Source organism: Xiphias gladius, chromosome 1 (assembly GCF_016859285.1).
Source record: "Xiphias gladius isolate SHS-SW01 ecotype Sanya breed wild chromosome 1, ASM1685928v1, whole genome shotgun sequence".
NCBI lineage: Eukaryota > Metazoa > Chordata > Actinopteri > Istiophoriformes > Xiphiidae > Xiphias > Xiphias gladius.
The window spans coordinates 4,783,583-4,802,136 of record NC_053400.1 but is presented as its reverse complement, the minus strand read 5'-3'; the positions used below and the strand labels follow the sequence as shown (position 1 = coordinate 4,802,136).

At 40.9% G+C, this 18,554-nt stretch overlaps 1 protein-coding gene across 2 annotated transcripts in view; it reads right to left on the bottom strand.

The window, feature by feature from the left end:
• znf536 (zinc finger protein 536) overlaps nt 1-18,554 on the bottom strand; it is a 162,247-nt gene that overhangs the window by 82,014 nt on the left and 61,679 nt on the right. Inside the window, exons 1-2 of one of the 2 annotated variants that reach the window (XM_040146352.1) lie at nt 14,460-14,493; nt 8,519-10,818 (exon numbers count right to left, since the gene is read on the bottom strand). In XM_040146352.1, coding sequence (XP_040002286.1) covers nt 8,519-10,817 — 2,299 coding nt within the window. In that variant the 5' untranslated portion in view covers nt 10,818; nt 14,460-14,493. Of the gene's footprint in view, nt 1-8,518; nt 10,819-14,459; nt 14,494-18,554 lie in introns of those variants that run through there. The other variant, XM_040146267.1, reaches the window with a different exon arrangement.

Sequence of the window (18,554 nt, the reverse complement as noted above, 5' to 3'; positions counted from 1 at the left end):
TGACACAAAAGGCTTTTTATGTGACCTGTCAATGGGGTTAAGAGGAAGAGATTTGTGGTGGTGGTGGGGGACGCGGGGCGGCGGTGGTGGTGGATGTGGTGATGGGGGGGTCTGGGTGGCAAAATTTGAGAATGACGGCCCGGAAGAAAGAGAGAGAGAGAAGAAGAGAAGGAGAGAGAAGCAAAAAAGTGGGGAGGAGGAGGGGAAAAAAAGAGCAAGCAAGAGATTCCCTAGTCATGGTGTCACATGCCTGGCTTCCATTTTTAATGAGGCGAAGGTCAATGTATTCTCTTGCTCTTTCACTTACAGGAGGAACCCCAATCATGCCCAAGTTAACTTGTTCAAACAAAGCTCCCCGCAACCCACCACCACCCACTTCACACCCCCAGCGCGCCTGGTTGGGCTCTGCCGCCTACCATCCCGGGCTACCCATTTGCATTCCTTGACCGAGAACCCTGCCTCATTTCACAGGAATCCCACATTGACGGAGTCCGACAGCTGTCACCAGATAGAGAAAAAGAACTTGGCGTTCACCCTCATTCAGCTTTGCCCTCCCTCCAACCCTCTGTTAAGCAGACACATAAACAATCAAAGGAAGAGAAACTTTTTAGCCAGCGTAGTTTTGCATGGTAGTTTTGACTGAAGGAGGAACAAACGCCTATTTAGTTTGGATCTGCGCATTCTTATGTGCATCCTAAGGTTGAGACTAGGTAAACACACTCCGATACTAGTACAAGTTGTGACTCTGATGTTAATTTATGTCTTTCTTTCACTGTCACTTACTCTTTCAAGGCTTTCCCCATTACTCTTGAGTCTCTTCTCTTGCATGTTCAATCAAGTTAAGTTTCTCCTGCATTTTAAAACTGTAGTAGAGAGCTACTCTTTACATCTCCTCTCCTCTCCTCCCTTGCTGTATTTGTGCGTCAACTTCTCTTTCTCTATTTTTGCTCAGTTTTAGCAATGACACCAGAGAAGATAGCTTGTTGATGTATTAAGAATATTAATATGCAAACAGTCTACCTGACGGAGTAAGGCAGCCTTCTGTTATGGAAAGATAAATATTATGTTTTAATTATAAAAACATAAAACAGAAATGGGGAAGACAGAAGAAGAGGGAGGAGGTGTGTGTGTGTGTGCGTGTGTGTGTGTGTGTGTGTGTGTGTGAGCCAAGGAATCTTGTTCCAGGAGAAAGGTACGCTATGTTTTGGCAAAGATTTAGAGTTGAAAAGAGTGGATGGCATAATGCGATGCTGTTTACTGAGGAATGTGATGCCCTGTCATCTCTCCTTTTTTCTCACTCGACTCAGTCTCTCCCTTCTGGATTGCCCGTGTCATTTTTTCTTCACCTCTGCTTCACTCTCTCAACAGTCTTTTTTTTTTTTTTTTTTTTTTTTTTTTGCCGGCTTAATAACCAAATGGGGAATCCTAACGTGATCATTAAGACATAAAACGGGCTGATAAATGTTTCATAAGAACAGGACTAGCCACTGATAGTCACGAAGGAATACTGAGGAGCAAACCAAGTCTTGCAGTCTTTCCTTCGTTCAAACACACTCGTCGGAATACAATTGGAATTTTAAAACATCTAAAAAGCCTGGGCTAATTCCCACCATGGGTAATATTTACAAATTGAGTCTGAGAGACGGAGTAGGAGAGAGAAAGAGAGAGCAAGAAAGGAAGAAAGAAATCAAATGAACTGTGCAGGGAAAAAGAGAAAGAAGAACTGAGAAATAAATTGCCCCCTTTATATTGTGCAAGCGTGTACAAAAATACTAAGTCTGCATTTATCCGAGACATGTCAATCAGCACAGCACACTGACAATTAGTGCATTTGAATAGAACTTTTATCATTTACCAGACACCAGAGTCCTGACCTACTGTACAAAAATACAGCTCGGGGAATGAATGTGCCTGTAATACAATGACTGTCTATTTAAGTTTGGTGACACATAAAAAATACAGATATGACAGACCAGGCTCCTTCAGATGAGTGGGGGGTAGAAAGCTCAGGTTTTGTAACCACTGAGTTCTCTGATTATAGAGAAAAGAAGAATAGTGTGAGGGGGGAAGTAGTAGAGGAACGGATGTCAATTACAAAGACAAAATAATTTATGCAGAGGGGAGAAATGGAAAAAAAATTAGAGACATAATTCATTATTTTTTAATGCACATAGTTTTACACACATTATGGTGCACACATTCACAGAGGACTGGCCTCATTTCAAAGTGCTTGCTGCAGTGCGAGGTAGTGTCGGAGCAATATAGCAGAGAGTGAGGAGGTATATGTTAGCTTTTCTGGCTTTTCATAGTGAGAGGCCATACACTACACGTGGCAGATTTTGACAACAGGTTAGCTTTACCCTCCCTAGTTGATCTGTGTCTTCGCTAAAATTTCAGCGTGCATATTCATTTGTTCTCATTTTTGTTTTTGTTTTTGTCGGGTCTATCATCTGATTTACTATTTGTAAGTTATGCGTGTTTAATCTTTTTATTTGCAGACATAACCACGGCCAGATTAATTGACTCGGGGGCCCCTATTGAGCCCTTTCACAACCATCCCTTTAATCCATTTTGCCTAAAACCCCGCAAACCAACCGGTAGTCCCAGACTGGAATATCACCCTGATCCAGGTTTGCTCTGTGTCGGTTATTTTGTGTTGATTACAATTAAAACAAATTTATTTAGGAATATTAATCATGTAGACATAACATAAAACAGATTAGAAAAAAAAAATTGTCTTAATTTCACTGTAAGTGGCATGAACCACCCTAAGGACCTTGCCATTTAACTTTATACGGTGAATATTCCCTAAAAAAGTAATTACGCAGTGACCCTGAGACATTTAGCGCCAGGGCAGTGCCCGCTTTGCCCGGGTGGTAATCAAGCATCGTGCATAACTTCAGAGAAGCAAAGTGGGATTTTACTTGTACACACATATTTCTTGTACTTAATTTATGACCATTACCTTAGAACATCAGCTAGGCCAATCACCCAGTCTAGATAACAGGGACAAACTGTTTCTTTGTTCTTGATTTTTATTTATTTTCTTAGTTTGTAGCTAACGCACTGGCTCATAAACCAGATAAATTTAATGAGTTGATCACACTGCATGAATTGCTAAGCCTTCCGTCCAACAAAGGAATACGTGAGTACACAACGTGAAAGTGTTTTGACTGGCCAGTTTCAAATATTATAACTCCACCAGCTTAGACTTACTGCATTCAGAGCAGGCCTGGCTTCAGGAAATTTTACCAAACTAAAACACTTTAACTGCATGTCAGACTGTTGTCTAATGGTCACTTGATCAGTTACTAATTTCTAATGGAATTAGGTGTGTCCTACATTATAATGTTGCGGCTCTGTCTTGTAGTGTCAAACGCTAGTGTTAAAATCTTTATTATTTTAGTTTTTAATGTGCTCACATGGTACATTTTCTTTAACAAAGTTGTGTCATATTACCAGTCACTGATTGACACGCACTTCCTCCAAGTGCTGGTCAGTCTCGGTTTTCATGCACATTATATTATTTACACTGTATCGTTTTTTGTTCCTAAAAAATTGCTAAATTATTTTCCCAATTATGTCGTGGTGAAAAATGCAATTGCTGGCTAGATTATGCTTAGGGGCAATTTTTGTTTTGTTTTGGTTTTTTTTATGCCTGAAGCGCAATATTTATGAACTTTACCAGACTTGCAGGAAGGCAGTCGGAGTGGTTGGTGGGCGTACAAAGTGAACAACTATCACACCAGATACAGGGGTTCGCATCCTGAGTCTCATCTGTGCACTTTAGTTAAGGTTAGGGAAATATTGTAGTTTTGGTTGAATGTTAATACACTGGCTCAGTTTCTTAAGTCACTGTGAATTTTTCCTGTATTAAACCAGACCACAATCTTTCCCTAACCCTTACCTTAACTAAGTGCTGACAGTAGCTTAACATAACCCCCAAAAAAGTTTAATAACGTTGGAATCAATACGAGTTGATGTTGTTCAGTAAGATCGGATATTTTGGCAGAAACAAGTATGTTTGTGTAGTGAACATTTTATGTCCATCAACATTTTTGCAACTTGCTAAATGTGTTAATTAACAACATTTCTTCATTGTGTTAGTGAAAAATGTAATCTGGTTGGCATTACATTTCCTTCAAAGCATATTTGCTCTGCAAATTAATTGTATATAAATGGACTCTCTAGGAGACAGTGTTGGTACAGATGGTGGGAGGGGTTGACTGGGGGCCCAATGGCCAATTTCACCCTAGGCCTCCTATCATCTTAATCCAGCTATGGTGTATGTTTGCAGTGGTAGGTAAGGATATGTAAGTCCTACCTCATTTTAAAGTACGGTGTGTATACACTCCGGGTTCAGCGAACAGATACACTTTTACACAATTCTCTCAAAAATGCTCACAACCAGGATCCATTATACTTGATAGCTGAAAAAACTTTTCTGGCACTGAATGGTATACTTGCTTTGCCAAGGAATGTCTTGATGTAGAATGCAGTTATATTACTTGTATTTAATCTATCTTAAAATGTCTGTAATTTATTTTTATTTATTTATTACATATTTCTGTTAAGTATTCTGGGTTTGGTTGATCTACATGTATCTTAAGTAATTTTTGGACTGTCATAAATAGGAAAAGACTATCAATAAATATCCTTAAAAGGCTTTGATTTTGCCTGTATTGACAACTCATTGACTAATATTAGCTGATAATAGACAGTTGGATTGGATTTGTCCCCATGCATATTCATAGATGGATCCTGTTCAAGTCTACTTTATTCCTGTTTTAATGACACAGTAATTACACTGTAACAGTTTGTCTGCATGTGTAATTACGCCCCCATTGTACTGTCGCAATTAGATGAATATCCACGCTTTATAACCTAAGGCGTCAAGTTGGCAAATCCAATTTCAATTTGTATGAAGCAAGCATTTTGCCTGCTTGTTTGAGCCACAGTAAAGACCAGGGATATGCAGGCTAATCCTCACCATGTTAAAATGCTGTTCCTCTTAAAAAAAAAAAAAAAATGTAGACATGGGGGATTCTCTGGAGAAAGAAAGAGAGAGAAAGAGAGAGCGTATAGTCTTTTAGAGCCCGGAGCCAAGAGGTGGGAGTAAGGTTTAGGGATAGTGGGAAGGTTGTGGAAATGCATGTAAGGAGGAATTCTGCTGCTTTAGGCCTTACATGTGTTCAGCAAAGACTATTTTTTACACATTCATCTATATTTTGCCAGTACCATGGCACTAGAATGCGGAGACGCTATTGTGTAAAATGAGGATTTCTAATGGTGGGTTATTTGCATGTAAGAGCTGGCAAAAAAAAAGGCAATGCTTTCCAATGCACCAGTCTATTTCAGATTTGATAAGATGCATTCCCGTCAGGTCTACCTGTTGCTGAACCTTCCTAACGGGAATACTACACTGCAATGTGTTTTCTCTAAACACAGCTTCTTTGAGGCCTGATCATCACAGGAAGCAATAATGATGCAGTGAAGTCAGTCCAAGGATAACTAAAGATAAAAAGATGGTGATAGGCATAAATGTAATTACCTCTTTGTGTTCTTAGAAAAAAAAAAAGAATTTTATTGAATAAGAAACATGCTCAAGGTTAGCTGCTGATCCAGGCTATAACAAGGAAGGTCTTTAAAGGACACCTCTGACAGAGGCCTTTGTTTTTCTGCTCTTTTTCTTCCTCACTTCTCCCTTTTTTCACACATTGCATTTTAAACAAGTGCCGTCTCAAAGACAAAAGCGGCGGAGTTGACCTTCTTTCACAGTTGAGATGTTATTGTTGATTACTATAATTTAAGTTTAACTCAAAATTGCTGTGGGTAGGTGGTGCGGCAGAGGCTCACACATAGACAGGCACACAATTGCAGGTGCGCGCACACACACTTAAGAGAGAATTACAAGCTCTTCTTTTTAGAAGCGATATTAAGATAAAGACAGTGGTACAGTAGCCACATCCTGTTCACTACAGAAAAGAGTGATATACACATATACTGTAAAGCATATATCCCCCTCACATGCACACACACAGGCACACACACACACACACACACACACATACACACACACAACAAAACATGCATGCAGAGAAGAAGCATGACACCTTTCTCCACATGAGAGTCAAACACATTTTTCTCACACATCAAAGCTTCTAATTTGAGAGTCCCTGAGCTCCAAATGTGAATCACATTGTGTAAGTTGTGAAGAACAAGTTTCGCTACTTCTCAATAAAAAACAGGAAGTAGCAAACAAGCGTATTTAACATTTTTAATGTCAAATCTGTTTACTTCTCACCTTTTTTTTTTTACAGTAAAAGTGTATCCCAGTTTATTCAGATCAGTGCATGCCTAATCGTTTTATTGTACTCTTCTCTGCAAATCTATTTTACAGCTTTGCCATGCTGTATAGCAGTTGGCTACAGTTTGACATCCTGTTTTGGCACGTAACCTCACAAATCTCTACAATAACAATGTAAGGACAGCCTTTGAAATATGACAGTGGTAGACTGACGAAGAGTTTGAGTTGTGCCAGTGTATCGGGCAGTGTAGCCTATTGACTGAGCACTTGGCTAAGGGTGTGACACAATATCTGTACCCAAACCACACATATACACAAACAGTTATACCAAAACAGCAGATAGGGCAGTGTTAACGCCTTGTGGAGACCAACAGACCTTTCTTTTGCAAAGTTGCCAGCGCACTGTTTTAATTTATTTTTGTACTTATATTTTTGTCTTTAATTCTACCCTCCTTCGCCAAAAATAGTGACTCGGGGGGGGGGTTAGCTACTCAACTAAATCTAATGCATTTCTTCGTGCTTTGTTAGAATTTGGTGCTAATTTCTACTGGTTTTATTTGTCAATTATTATTTTAATTCACTTTTTTTTCTGTATACTGCACAATCATTGTTAATACAGTACTTCTGAAGCTGTTGAAACACCACAAGCTGTACCCATCCGATTCAAAGTGCTTGAGTCAAAAGAGACATACAGAGAGAGGGAGAGAGAGACAGATGGAGAGAGAAACTTCCAGCATTAAAATTCAGAAGATAATTACATCCGCTACACCCCCACCCTGTTGAGAAAGTGTTATGTTTAATAGTCTCTATAAAGAAAATAGGTTTTTATCTCACTCTCATTTTCATTAATTCCTAATTGGGGTGGGGGGTTGTCTGTTATTATTTCTTAGATTAAAATAAACATAGCCTATCCCATGTTCAAACCCATCACACTACACGGGCATGATAAGGACTTTATGCCTCTGTGAATAAATAAACAATTTCGTCTCCACTGGTGGAATTAAGTTGCTTACAGCCTTAAGCTAAGCCACTCTGATTTATATTTATATTTATTTATATTTTTTTCTCAGAAGACTTAAAAGCACATCCTTGCTTTTGCAAATGAAGTTCACCATTTTTTTGACCTGTTTTATATGTATAGCTTTAATTAGTGTCTTGTTTAGCTTAAACCGACTGATTATCGCATAGTCGTGACCTAATTACCACGCACGTACTTAACGCCAGAATAGTGCCCTGAGGAGCAAGCGAAAGTTACCTTTAAAAACTTGTGTAATCATTAGCAACGAGCCTCCCTTAATCCCACTAAACATACACTTATCTAGCCCCGGCCGGCCTGTGTTTACTGGGTAGCAAGAGGGGAGGGGTATGGTTGTCTCCAACATGTTTATTAAAGACATTTATTAATCGCTGTGGTTAAAACGAGTTCGTCCCTATGCTCCCACTCTTTACTCATGTTCCACAGGGATCTAAACTGCTAACCTGCAAATGTGGATGCAATGGTGAAGCAGGTCTCTTCCTGGATTGTGTTCTCTGGAGTCTTGTGTTTGGCGTAATGTGAATCAACAACAAAGCAGCGTCAGGGGACAATTGTTACTATTTCCATCATAAGAATTTGCAAGTGAGACAACATATTACTGAGCATACCCGAATATATATAATATGTACAGTAAAATATGTGCACTTCAATTAGATAAAACTCTGTCTGTACGTGTTTATATATGTGTATGCACTCTGTGTGTGTGTGTGTGTGTGTGTGTGTGTGTGTGTGTGTGTGTGTGTGTGTGTGTGTGTGTGTGTGTCTCTGTGTGCGTGTGCGTGTGTGTGTGTGTGTGTGTGTGTGTGTGTGTGTGTGTGTGTGTGTGTGTGTGAAGTATCCTATATAAGTGTGACGGTGTGTGAGTATTAAAAGTTAAGTATCTAAACTATGTTAAAAATGTGTAGTTCTGATTCTTTGGTCGGTATTGGGGTTAGTTTTCATTTCTTTTTACGGAGATGGTTTTGCAACACTGATATATACATACACTGTATATATACAAAGAGATTTTTAGTGGAAATTATGTAGAATTGCAAGACAGTAATACAGTAAAATTGAATTAATAAATGAAACATAATTCCCAAGTGTATATCATGAGATTAAATTTAGATCCCTATTCACAGATTGACCAAAGAATACAAGTTGTTACCATTTATTCTCTGACTTTTTTTTCTTACCTGAAGATGGTGAGGAGGGATGTGGGCTGTCATCCTGGACACTTCCAGTCTGGGAGTGTCCTCCTCCAGCTCCACTCTCTTCTGTCACGTTGGATGAACCAGGAGTGGTGGAGCGGCTGATAGACTGAGACTCGGGGTCACTGGCTGATCCACGGCGTTCGTCCAGACCTTGTTGTTGGAGCACTTCCTCAATGCCTCTCCTGTCTTTGCCATGGATGCGGGAGTGGACAACCATCTGATGGTAGGTTCTGAAGATTCGGCCACAGTCAGGGCACTCTGAAGGCTTCTCCTTAAGGCCGGAGAGGCTGGACACACTGTAGTCAATGTTTGGGCTTCCCAAGCCGGCCAGGGCTCCAGGAGCCTCAGCATTACCATGGTGAGACATTAAGTCACGGTGACCGTCAAAGCCTCTTCCATCCTCCTTCATGGACATCATGGCTCCACTAGAGGCTTTGGATCCTTGCAAGGTCTCTGGGAGCTGCTTCTGCTTGGAGCTATCATTGGAAGAAATCAAGGAGTAGTCTTGTTTATCCTTTGAGAAAGAAGCCAAGGCCCCAGCACCACCAATCTCATCTTCTTGCCCTGGGGGTATATGATGCTGGTGCTGCTGCTGCTCCTTAGGCATGAATGCCCTGTCCATAGCCATGCCACGAGCCATTATCTGCCAGGCTTGGTAGCTACTGAGGGAATCCATCTCTGCCACTTTTGCAGCTGCCTGGAGGCGCTCCATGCAGCTCGACTTGAGTGGTTGCACAAGGTTTAAACAACCCAGGAGTGAGCGCTTCTCATTTTCGGCTAGGCCATGGCCCATACCTCCTGCCATTGGCCCAAGCAGCTTCCCTAACATCTCTTTTTCCTTCATGGCTATCCCTGCTTTAGCCAACATCTGGTGCTGCTCACTCAGGCCCTGTTTGTCTGGTGAAAGGAAACCTCCCTGAAGACAGGAGATGTAGCGGGAATAAAGGTTGGCATGAGCTTCCTGAGCCAGATTGCTCATGCTATTGACAGCAGCCATGTCCTGCTCACTGGGCTGGGGTGGCTTGCTCTTGATGGCCAGCTTGTTGAGATGTACCTTCATATGGTTCTTGAGGAACCATGGTTCCTTGAAGCGACGGCCACAGATTTGGCAGCAGTGTTCAAAGGAGTCCTTGTGCTTGCGCATGTGGCCCTTGAGGAACCAAGCTTGGCTGAACACCTGTCCACACACATCACAGCGGAATTCAGTGGCCATCTGCATGCCACCGGCGCCACCAGCACCCTGGCCCTGTGTAGTCTCGGCTGTGATGTGGGCCTTTTCCACATGACTTATCAGCTCCTCTTCATGGGAGGCAGCAAACTCACACAGAGTACATTTGTAGGGCTTGTGGAGTATGCGAATATGGCGGTCCAGCTCCTCACGCTTCTTGAACTTCCCTTTGCAGAATGTACAGCGGAAGCCTGTAGTTGGGTTCAGGGACTGTTCATCCTGGGTGCCAGCTGGCTTGGGTGAAGAAGAAGGCTGGGAAATTGTGTCTGGAGTGGCAAGGCCAGAGGGTGGAAGGAGGCCACAGGCTGAGCCTAGTTGCTGCTGCTGGGTGTTAGAGCTGCTATTGGTACCCAGATGGGGTGTTTGAGCTGTCTGGAGGAGACTGCCGCTCCCTCTCATCTGTTTGTCCCTCAGAATGGCCCTCTCCTCTAGCTCATGCAGCAGCCTATTTTCCTCTCTGACACGGCCACGGCCCTTACCAAGATTCCCCAGCTTATGGGTGCGGAGGTGGATCTTCAAGTTGCCCTTTTGAGCTGCTCGGTGGTCACAGTAGGGGCACTTAAAGGGCTTCTCTCCTGTGTGTGTGCGCATGTGCAGTGACAAGATGCTGTTAAAACGGAAGCGCTTACCGCACAATGGACAGGGATACTTCCTATTCTTACGGGCATCATCTTCGATATCATTCATCTGGGACATGATGCCCAAGTTCTGGCCATTGAGAAACTGCTGCAGGTCTACACGCCCATTCAGCCCACTTAGTGCCCCTGCGTCAATGTCTCGGTTGAGCTGATTGGCTAACAGGGCCATCTGACTGCTGATAGGTTGACTAGCCAGGGCTGCGTGGTGGGTCTTCTCGTCCAAAGGTGTGGCTGCTTTCTCTTCAGGGATCTGTTGTGGGCGGTGTAGGTCAGGAAAGGCGTGTCCTAGCTGGGCAGTAAGCTGGTGAAGCTTTTGACTTATGGGGTAGCGGCCATTCAAGACTGCACTGCTCAGATGGGCATCAGCATCAGGCACCGCTGATGACACACCAAGACACAAACTAGAATCCTCCATCCTGTAAAACAAGAGAGACAGAAGGAACCATATTAGAACTGATAGAATTGCAGAATTACAAATATTTCAAAACTTTGTAGGATTTAGAAAACAAAAAAAAAAACGAAAACATACTATGGCATCGTGGGTGCCAATGTGCTCTTCATATTTGCTTTCCAGATTACAAATAGACTATTGGCCAACCAAATGGTCAGAACTAATGGATTACTTCACTTAGCGAAACAACACCTGTGCTTCGTCACCCAGTACAGGGAATTAAATTTTATCGTCTTTGATGCACAGAGCACCGCATGAATTGTCAGCACCAGCGGCTCGGAAAAAGCTGTGACTCCTTAGAACTTTTTCAAAATGTAACACCATTTTGGATGGAATAATTACTCTGTAAACACAGTGAGCAGTGTATAATTAAGCTACTTGTGCCCATCCTATCGGAATTCTTCCAATTACATGCCTTAATGAAATGGAGCAACGACATTGTCAGGAAGCCACCACAATACTACAATTATGATATTAACAATAGCACTTAAAACCAAGGGGTTACCCCAGTAAACACAACACTCTTATCTTGGTGCAATGACACTTGTCTTGGCGCAATATTCCATTAAAGAACCGCAGTGCATTCGATCTGAATCACTTTTCTCTCCCTCTGCTTTTTTCTGTTCCCCCAATTCTCTCTCTCTGCGTCCTCTTCTCTCTAACTAACTCTTTTAAAGTTTCCAGGGTGAAGAAAACCATGGTTACAGTGTTGTAAGGAACAAAAAAAGATAACAGATAAGCACACCCTCGAGTCTGAGAAGAATAAGCATGTAGCAGTTACTTTGTTGTATTTGTTGTACTTACTGCATGACACAGAGAAAAGTTGTAGTCCTGGGTCACTGTAACGCTACTGAAATATATCATGACTTTCTGAGCATGCTGTATTATCACTGTAAGCATTTTCATTTCATATGTACAACATCAGTGAAAAAATAATAAAAAAAAAGAATAACATTGATTTTAATGCAGATCCATCTGCTCTCCAGATGGTGAGGTATAAACATCTATCTGCACACTTCCTCTGGCTGCTGGCAGGGGTCAAACCCTCAGAAACAATAACCATGGTTCTGCTTTGGTCAACAAAATATTGTATAATATCTCATTACACTGATTAGTATGCTGCCTGGTACCGGTGGCAGCCACTGTGCTGTTACACGTTATTATGATCATCAAAAAAATCCTTTCATGGAGAGGCAGTGTAAAGCACTGGTGTTAGGTGAGTTCACTTTTAAGAGAAAGTGATGTCATTTTAGGCAGCTTATGGACCCAATGTGCAGCATACAACGTACAGGCACAAAGGGCAACTAGGGTTCACCCAGACTCTGTCTTTCTGTTTCTCTCTCCACCTACAGTATGTTTCTAAAGCATGGACGACGCTACATTGTGCCTGGCTCATTTGTTTTCTCATTCATTTGAATTTTTTCTCCCTTTTTCCCTCTCTCTCCCATCAGTAGGAGGTTAGTAGACATAGGGGGTGCCTGTTCTTTTAGCCACTGGCCCCTCCAACACACTGTTGATGGTGGATTCTTATCTTGAGGACATGAATTAGAGATTGTAACCAGCTTCCACTTGTGTTTAAAGGAATGTGACACTTGTGGGCTGCCTTTTGAATTTTCCCCACAAGTATCATAAAGCAATTCTACTGAATTCATCAAGAATAGAATGGCTATTCTATATTCTGCAGGCTTATATCTAACAGCTAAATATGCTCCTGTCAAAGCCTACATACATTTATGACAGTTCTTATTATCTTATTATCTCAGCTAAGAAATAAAGCATTTTATTAAAAATAATAATAATAAAAAAAGTAATTAATAAATTAATAATAGGGCTACCAAACAACTAATAATAATAATAATATATACACACAGTCACACACACACACACACACACACACACACACACACACACACACACACACACACACACATATATATATATATATATATATATATATATATATATTCTTTTTTTCCAGTTTTTATTTAAAATTTAAGTCCAGTGAATAACCTTAAAATTGGTCACCAGAAACTGATAAATCATGTAAATGTCATAGAAAACAGGCCTTTTTCAGGGATTAAGAAATTGGTTCACTTACAACTTCTCTGCAGCAATGAAAGTAAATGAAGCTTTGAAAGTTAATGCAAACGGCCTCTACAGGTTCCCCAACTTTTGTTCGTTACAAAAAACCCTCTGTCTGTACAAAGGCAGTGTTGGAACAAACTGTTTTCCTACACCCTCTGATGCACCATAAGGACAACACTGTACTGCAGGACGTAGTTCTGTATATTGCTATCAGAATGGAGATAAAAAAGCAAGTAATAAAGGAAGACAGACTGATTGGTCAGGTGTTCATCCTACAACGAGATAATGACCCAAAACATTAGAAGAAAAGAACCAGACGCTGGCTTCACATTATGGAAGACCAGCACAGTCTCCAGACCTAAACTGGAGCTGGTTTGGGATGAACTGGACAGAAGGTGAAAGCAAAGCAACCTGCAAGTGCAACACATTCGTGGGAACTTCTGCACAGTGTTTGGACGAATTTTCCAAACAATGATTCATTTCCATTGTAAAAAGAAAATAAAAAAGAAAATCACAAGCGTGTTCAGCTGCTGGATGAGTCAAACATTTTGATTAAAATTAGGATTTAAGATTCCATTTTTTAAAATCTTATTATTATTTATTTCAAGACTGAGATATTACACTATGTAAATATATATATGTATATATACTATAAGGTATATAGCGTATATATACGAATTTATTATGAGAATAATATTGGGAGAGAATTGGTAGGAAAGATAAAACTTTGTTAGACTGCTTTAAATTACTTAGGTTTTAAATTGTATTTATGTGACACCCCAGCTTCTATCACCAGGCGTGCTTATATCGGAGGAGACCTTATTTGAATGGGCCTTTTTTACAGAGGCGGCTGCCTTTTGGAATAGAAATCTGTGATTTAAACTAGGCTGATGAGCTGTTGCTCATTTGGGGAGATAGCAGCTTGCCCTTTTCTTCAATTTGATTTCTGCCTTTATCTTTAACATATAACAAAGGCAGATAGACAATGGAATAATGTGAAATGAACTGACGAATCCAGTTTGTGTTTTTTATAAACGTATCCTGGCTGACGAGCGTATGCAAATGAGGCACATTAATATGCTTGCTTTGCTCCCGAGTCATTTTATATTTTTTCCCCTGATTAAAAAGGACATTTCTTATGTGACATCCCCCCCTCTGCTCATATCAACACACACATGCAAGGGAATTTGAGGGTGGTGTAAAAGTAGGGACACGTACACACACTGGCGAAAACACGCACTCAAACACAACCCTTTGACTGCAGCAAACAGTCTGCAAACAATAACCGAATGCCCTCTAAAAGACACAGTGAGTATGTTGCAACTCACCCAGTACTATCAAATGACTGCCCACAGAAGTCACATCCACAACCCTTTGTATTTTGACATCATCCTGACTCTTACTGTTACAAGTCTTATGCAAAATATCCATCAAATATACAGAATAAAAACGACTTGGCACAATATTAAGGTAACAATATTATGCTTTTAGAAGATCAAGGCACAGGTTTGTCATTCTTACCAGCTGCATTCAGCAAAGACCTGGGGCCACTTTGTCTCTGCCACGGCTGTGTAGTCTGTGTAGACTCCATTATGAACAAAACATCCACTCTGTAGCGTTGTACTGCTACAGTATCTATCTGCCGTTATTCTAACCTGTATAACCTTATTATTTCCTGGCATATACAGCAATGCTGCCTCATTAAAACTATTGGCTCCTCTGATACCTCCAAAACCACAAAGACTTCCTTTAGCATTTTCTCACGACGGTTCAGTTTTTGTCTTTATAGTTTGTGGTTTAATATTCAGCAAAGCACCACGTGCACGCATAAACACACAAAATCTGCCACACATTTACACATAGAAACTGATGTTACTCTGCTTCTCTTAATGCATTTTTCTTCTCTGTTCTTTTTTCTCGTCAAGCCTCAGCTTAATTATAAGTGGTATCTGTAATACAATGGAAGTGTATTTCAGCATTTGAATGTGCTCAGTTCATTACTGTCTTTATCAATAGCAGCAAGCACCATAAATGCATATGGGCCTTTTTTTCCTGCTCCTCTCTAATTGTAACCATATGAATTATTGAAGTATATGAAAGGCAGTTTCAATATTAGAAATAGATACCTATTAAAAATTCATATTAAAATCAACAATTTCAAACAAAGTTCTGAATATACCTCTTGCATTTACTTTACTTGAATTTAAAGGCTTGAGTTTTGTCATAAAACTTTCCTCTGGCATTTAAGACAAGATGGGGGGAAGCTAAAGGATCGAAAAGCCATTAGTTGGACTTTACTTTGTTATTTTGGCATGTATCGACACAAAAGCCATCGATTAATCACAATGCAATACCTCATTAAGTCCTAATGAACAAACTCATTGCGTAAAACAAATCAATCATTATTAACAATGTGTTGAATTCCATCATATTTGCACCAAATCATTAATGAGACGACTGTGTTGCAGCTACAGAAATCTGATGTTGAGGGGACAATGTGGACATCTACCATATGTTACATGTACTGAGAGTAGCAGGCGCATCCGTTCAAAAGCTGTAAATATGTTTTCAAAGTACAAAAAGAGCTTCTTCCTCATTTCAGAGATCAATTACCTTTTGGGAAAAGTTGGTTTAGTTAGAATTAGCTTCGTAGGTAAAACAGGCCAGATACGAGTTTTCTGGCTTGAGTTTTGTTCTGTTGCAGGTGGTCTTCACAAGGCATTTAATTAATCCAATGAAAAAATGCTGCATTGTTTTCCTTCCCCTCTCTCTCTCTCACTCTCTCTCTCTCTCTCTCACTTGCTCTTTGACTTCACTGCATTATTACTTTCTGTAATGAGGCGAAAACACTCTGAACTGTACATGGAAGGCAATCACACAACCCATACCCGATTCAATCCTGTCTCCATCCCATGCCTAGAGCCCCTTGATCAAAACTCATAACTCTGCGCTATCAAAAAGACGTGAAGTTTCAAAAATGGATTGTTCTATTTTAAAGAGAGAGGGGTAGAGTTTGCAGACATGACCAAGATTAGATATCATCTAGAGTTGATTTTAAATACGGGGATGTTGTTTCAAACACATACTGATTTATTTTAAGTGAAAATAATAATAATAATAATAATAAAGTAAATAAGTGTGCCTAGTCCCCCGTCTCCCAAAAGACTACTGGATCTTTAGGGAGATGTTTCCAGTGGCCTGAAAGAACCAGAGCTCTGATTGGCTGGACAAAAACAGCAATCACGCAACAACCATAACTAAATATCTAAAGCACCAACAATTTAAAAACGTATAAATAACACTAAATTAACATAACCCCCTGCTCCGCTTTAACACAGAGAAAATAACAGCAAGGGAGCAAGGGTTTGATGAGACCACGGACTCAATAGATCAGTGACAAATGAGTGAAGGAACAGGAGCCTCTGTCTCTCCCTCTTTCTCTTGAACAATATGTCATTGAGGGCTGTTTAAGAGGTCCTGTCAACAGGTAGTTCAACTTTCAGCTCATCCCTGCTGATCAGTGGGAGCCTTCCTGACAGCGAGAAAAGAAAGACACCGGGAGAGAGCAAGAGAGAGAGAAAGAAAAATGTTTTCGGTCTTTTTATCCGTCCGTCGCTCTGACAGCCTTGCAGGGGATGCCATGGGAGGAAGATCAATGCAGGACAAGCGGATTCCCACAGTTCATTGTTCTGGGCCAGCCAAATCATCTTCCCAAGACGGCCGGGAGCTCAAAGCTTCCCTTTATGATAACCATCCCTGGTATTATTCCCACTATGATGATGATGACCTGCAGATGTCTCTGTCTCTATGTGTGTGAGGGTAGGGGGTTGTGTGTGTGTGTGTGTGCCTGTACATCTGTGAACACCTCTCCCCTCCTGAGTGTGCTACAATAGTGGCCACAGTGGCGTGGACGGACCCCTGCAGCAGTGAATAAAACAGAGCGATGAGCACAGGATTAATAGGGCCAAACATTTGTAGAGCAATTCCTCTTCAGTGAGGTACAGTGACAGGAGAGAAAGCCAAAAAATAAATAAAAATTATAGTAGCTGACATGATAATGATAGAGAATGTCCCTCCTCTTCTAATTATACACTGCATCACCCCTGCTTTAATACTGCAACTACTGCAGCTTATTCTTTTGTTTCTGTTGTTGGGTGCCAATGAACTTTCAATGACATCATTAAACCTTTTGGGAAACATTGCATATCAGCCTTTCAAAGCAGATATGAACAATTTTTTTTCAATTTTAAGGGTGTCACAGTGTAAATCTACAAACCTACAATAATATGAATTAGCTGCAAAAGGATGGGTAATCATTTGTTTTCTCCTGACTGCTAAAAATGTAATCATTACTGACTGTTATTGCTTATCTTTATAAATGCTCTTTGGTATTTCTTTATGCTTATATACTGGTTCGGGACGGATCCAACTGTGGTTTTGTTTCCACCAAGTATAACTCTTAACTGGCACTTTCGAAAACCTCAGAACATTGGCATGGCCTCTCTTTAACTCACTCCTCAACTCATGTTCAAAATGTGGCTCTGATGTTTTGTAATGTACCTGTGTGTTTTGGTCTGCTCTGTGTCTGGTCTGGGCTAAACTCTTCTTCCTGTCAAATCAGTCAGAAAACCAGACCACAATAGTACATTGTCTGTCTCTGTGAGTGTGCTTGTGCATCTATCTTTTTGAAGAACAGTTTGAGTTTTAGACCTTGGGAGTGAGGACATTTTGTCCGGTCCTCACAGCCTCAAAGGGCTGTTTGAGGGTTAAAACTTGGTTTTAGGGATCAGGTTAGAATCAGGTTTAGGTTAGGGTAAGGGCCTGGGGAAAGCATTATGTCAATGAGCATCCTCACAGAGATAGAAGTACAAGTGTGTTTGTGTGTGTGTGTGTGTGTGTGTGTGTGTGTGTGTGTGTGTGTGTGTGTGTGTGTGTGTGTGTGTGTGTGTGTGTGTGTGTGTGTGTGTGTGTGTGTGTGTGTGTGTCAAGATAACAAACATGGTAGTGTAGAGCGCTCACGCATGGTTAGACTGCAGGAAGAAAGAGGCCAGAGAGACAATGACTACAGTGTATCTGTCATAGCTTACATCACTGGTCACCCTCTGCACTGCATGTCAATGCTACAGACACACACACACACACACACAAAACACACACACACAAATATAGACACACAGAAAAATCTGTAGGTCACATTATGGAGCAGTGCTGCCTGTATGTCTTTGTACAGTAACTGCAGTGATGACATACAAGATTCAACACTGAGACTAAAACAAAGTCGAGATCAGTCTCAGTCTGTTTCTCAGGAGGTGAAAGAAAAAGTAGTTGAATGTCAATATGGCCTAAATAAGAGAATATCAGAAATAATTGCTGTTTTCTTCCACTCATGCTGGGAGCATTCTGGTAGAGTTTTGCATAATGACTACAGTCGAAGGGGGGTGGTAGTGGAGGTAACAGTGGTGGGTGTGTGGCAGCGGTAGAGGTGGTGGAAAAAGGGAGGGGTTGTTGTGACAGGTGCTGAAATCAAACTAGGAAGGCAAGGGAGACAAAGGTTCAATTTACTAAGAGGAGACTTTAATTGTTACACAGCTAATTAAGAGAAGAAGGTTCTTTTGA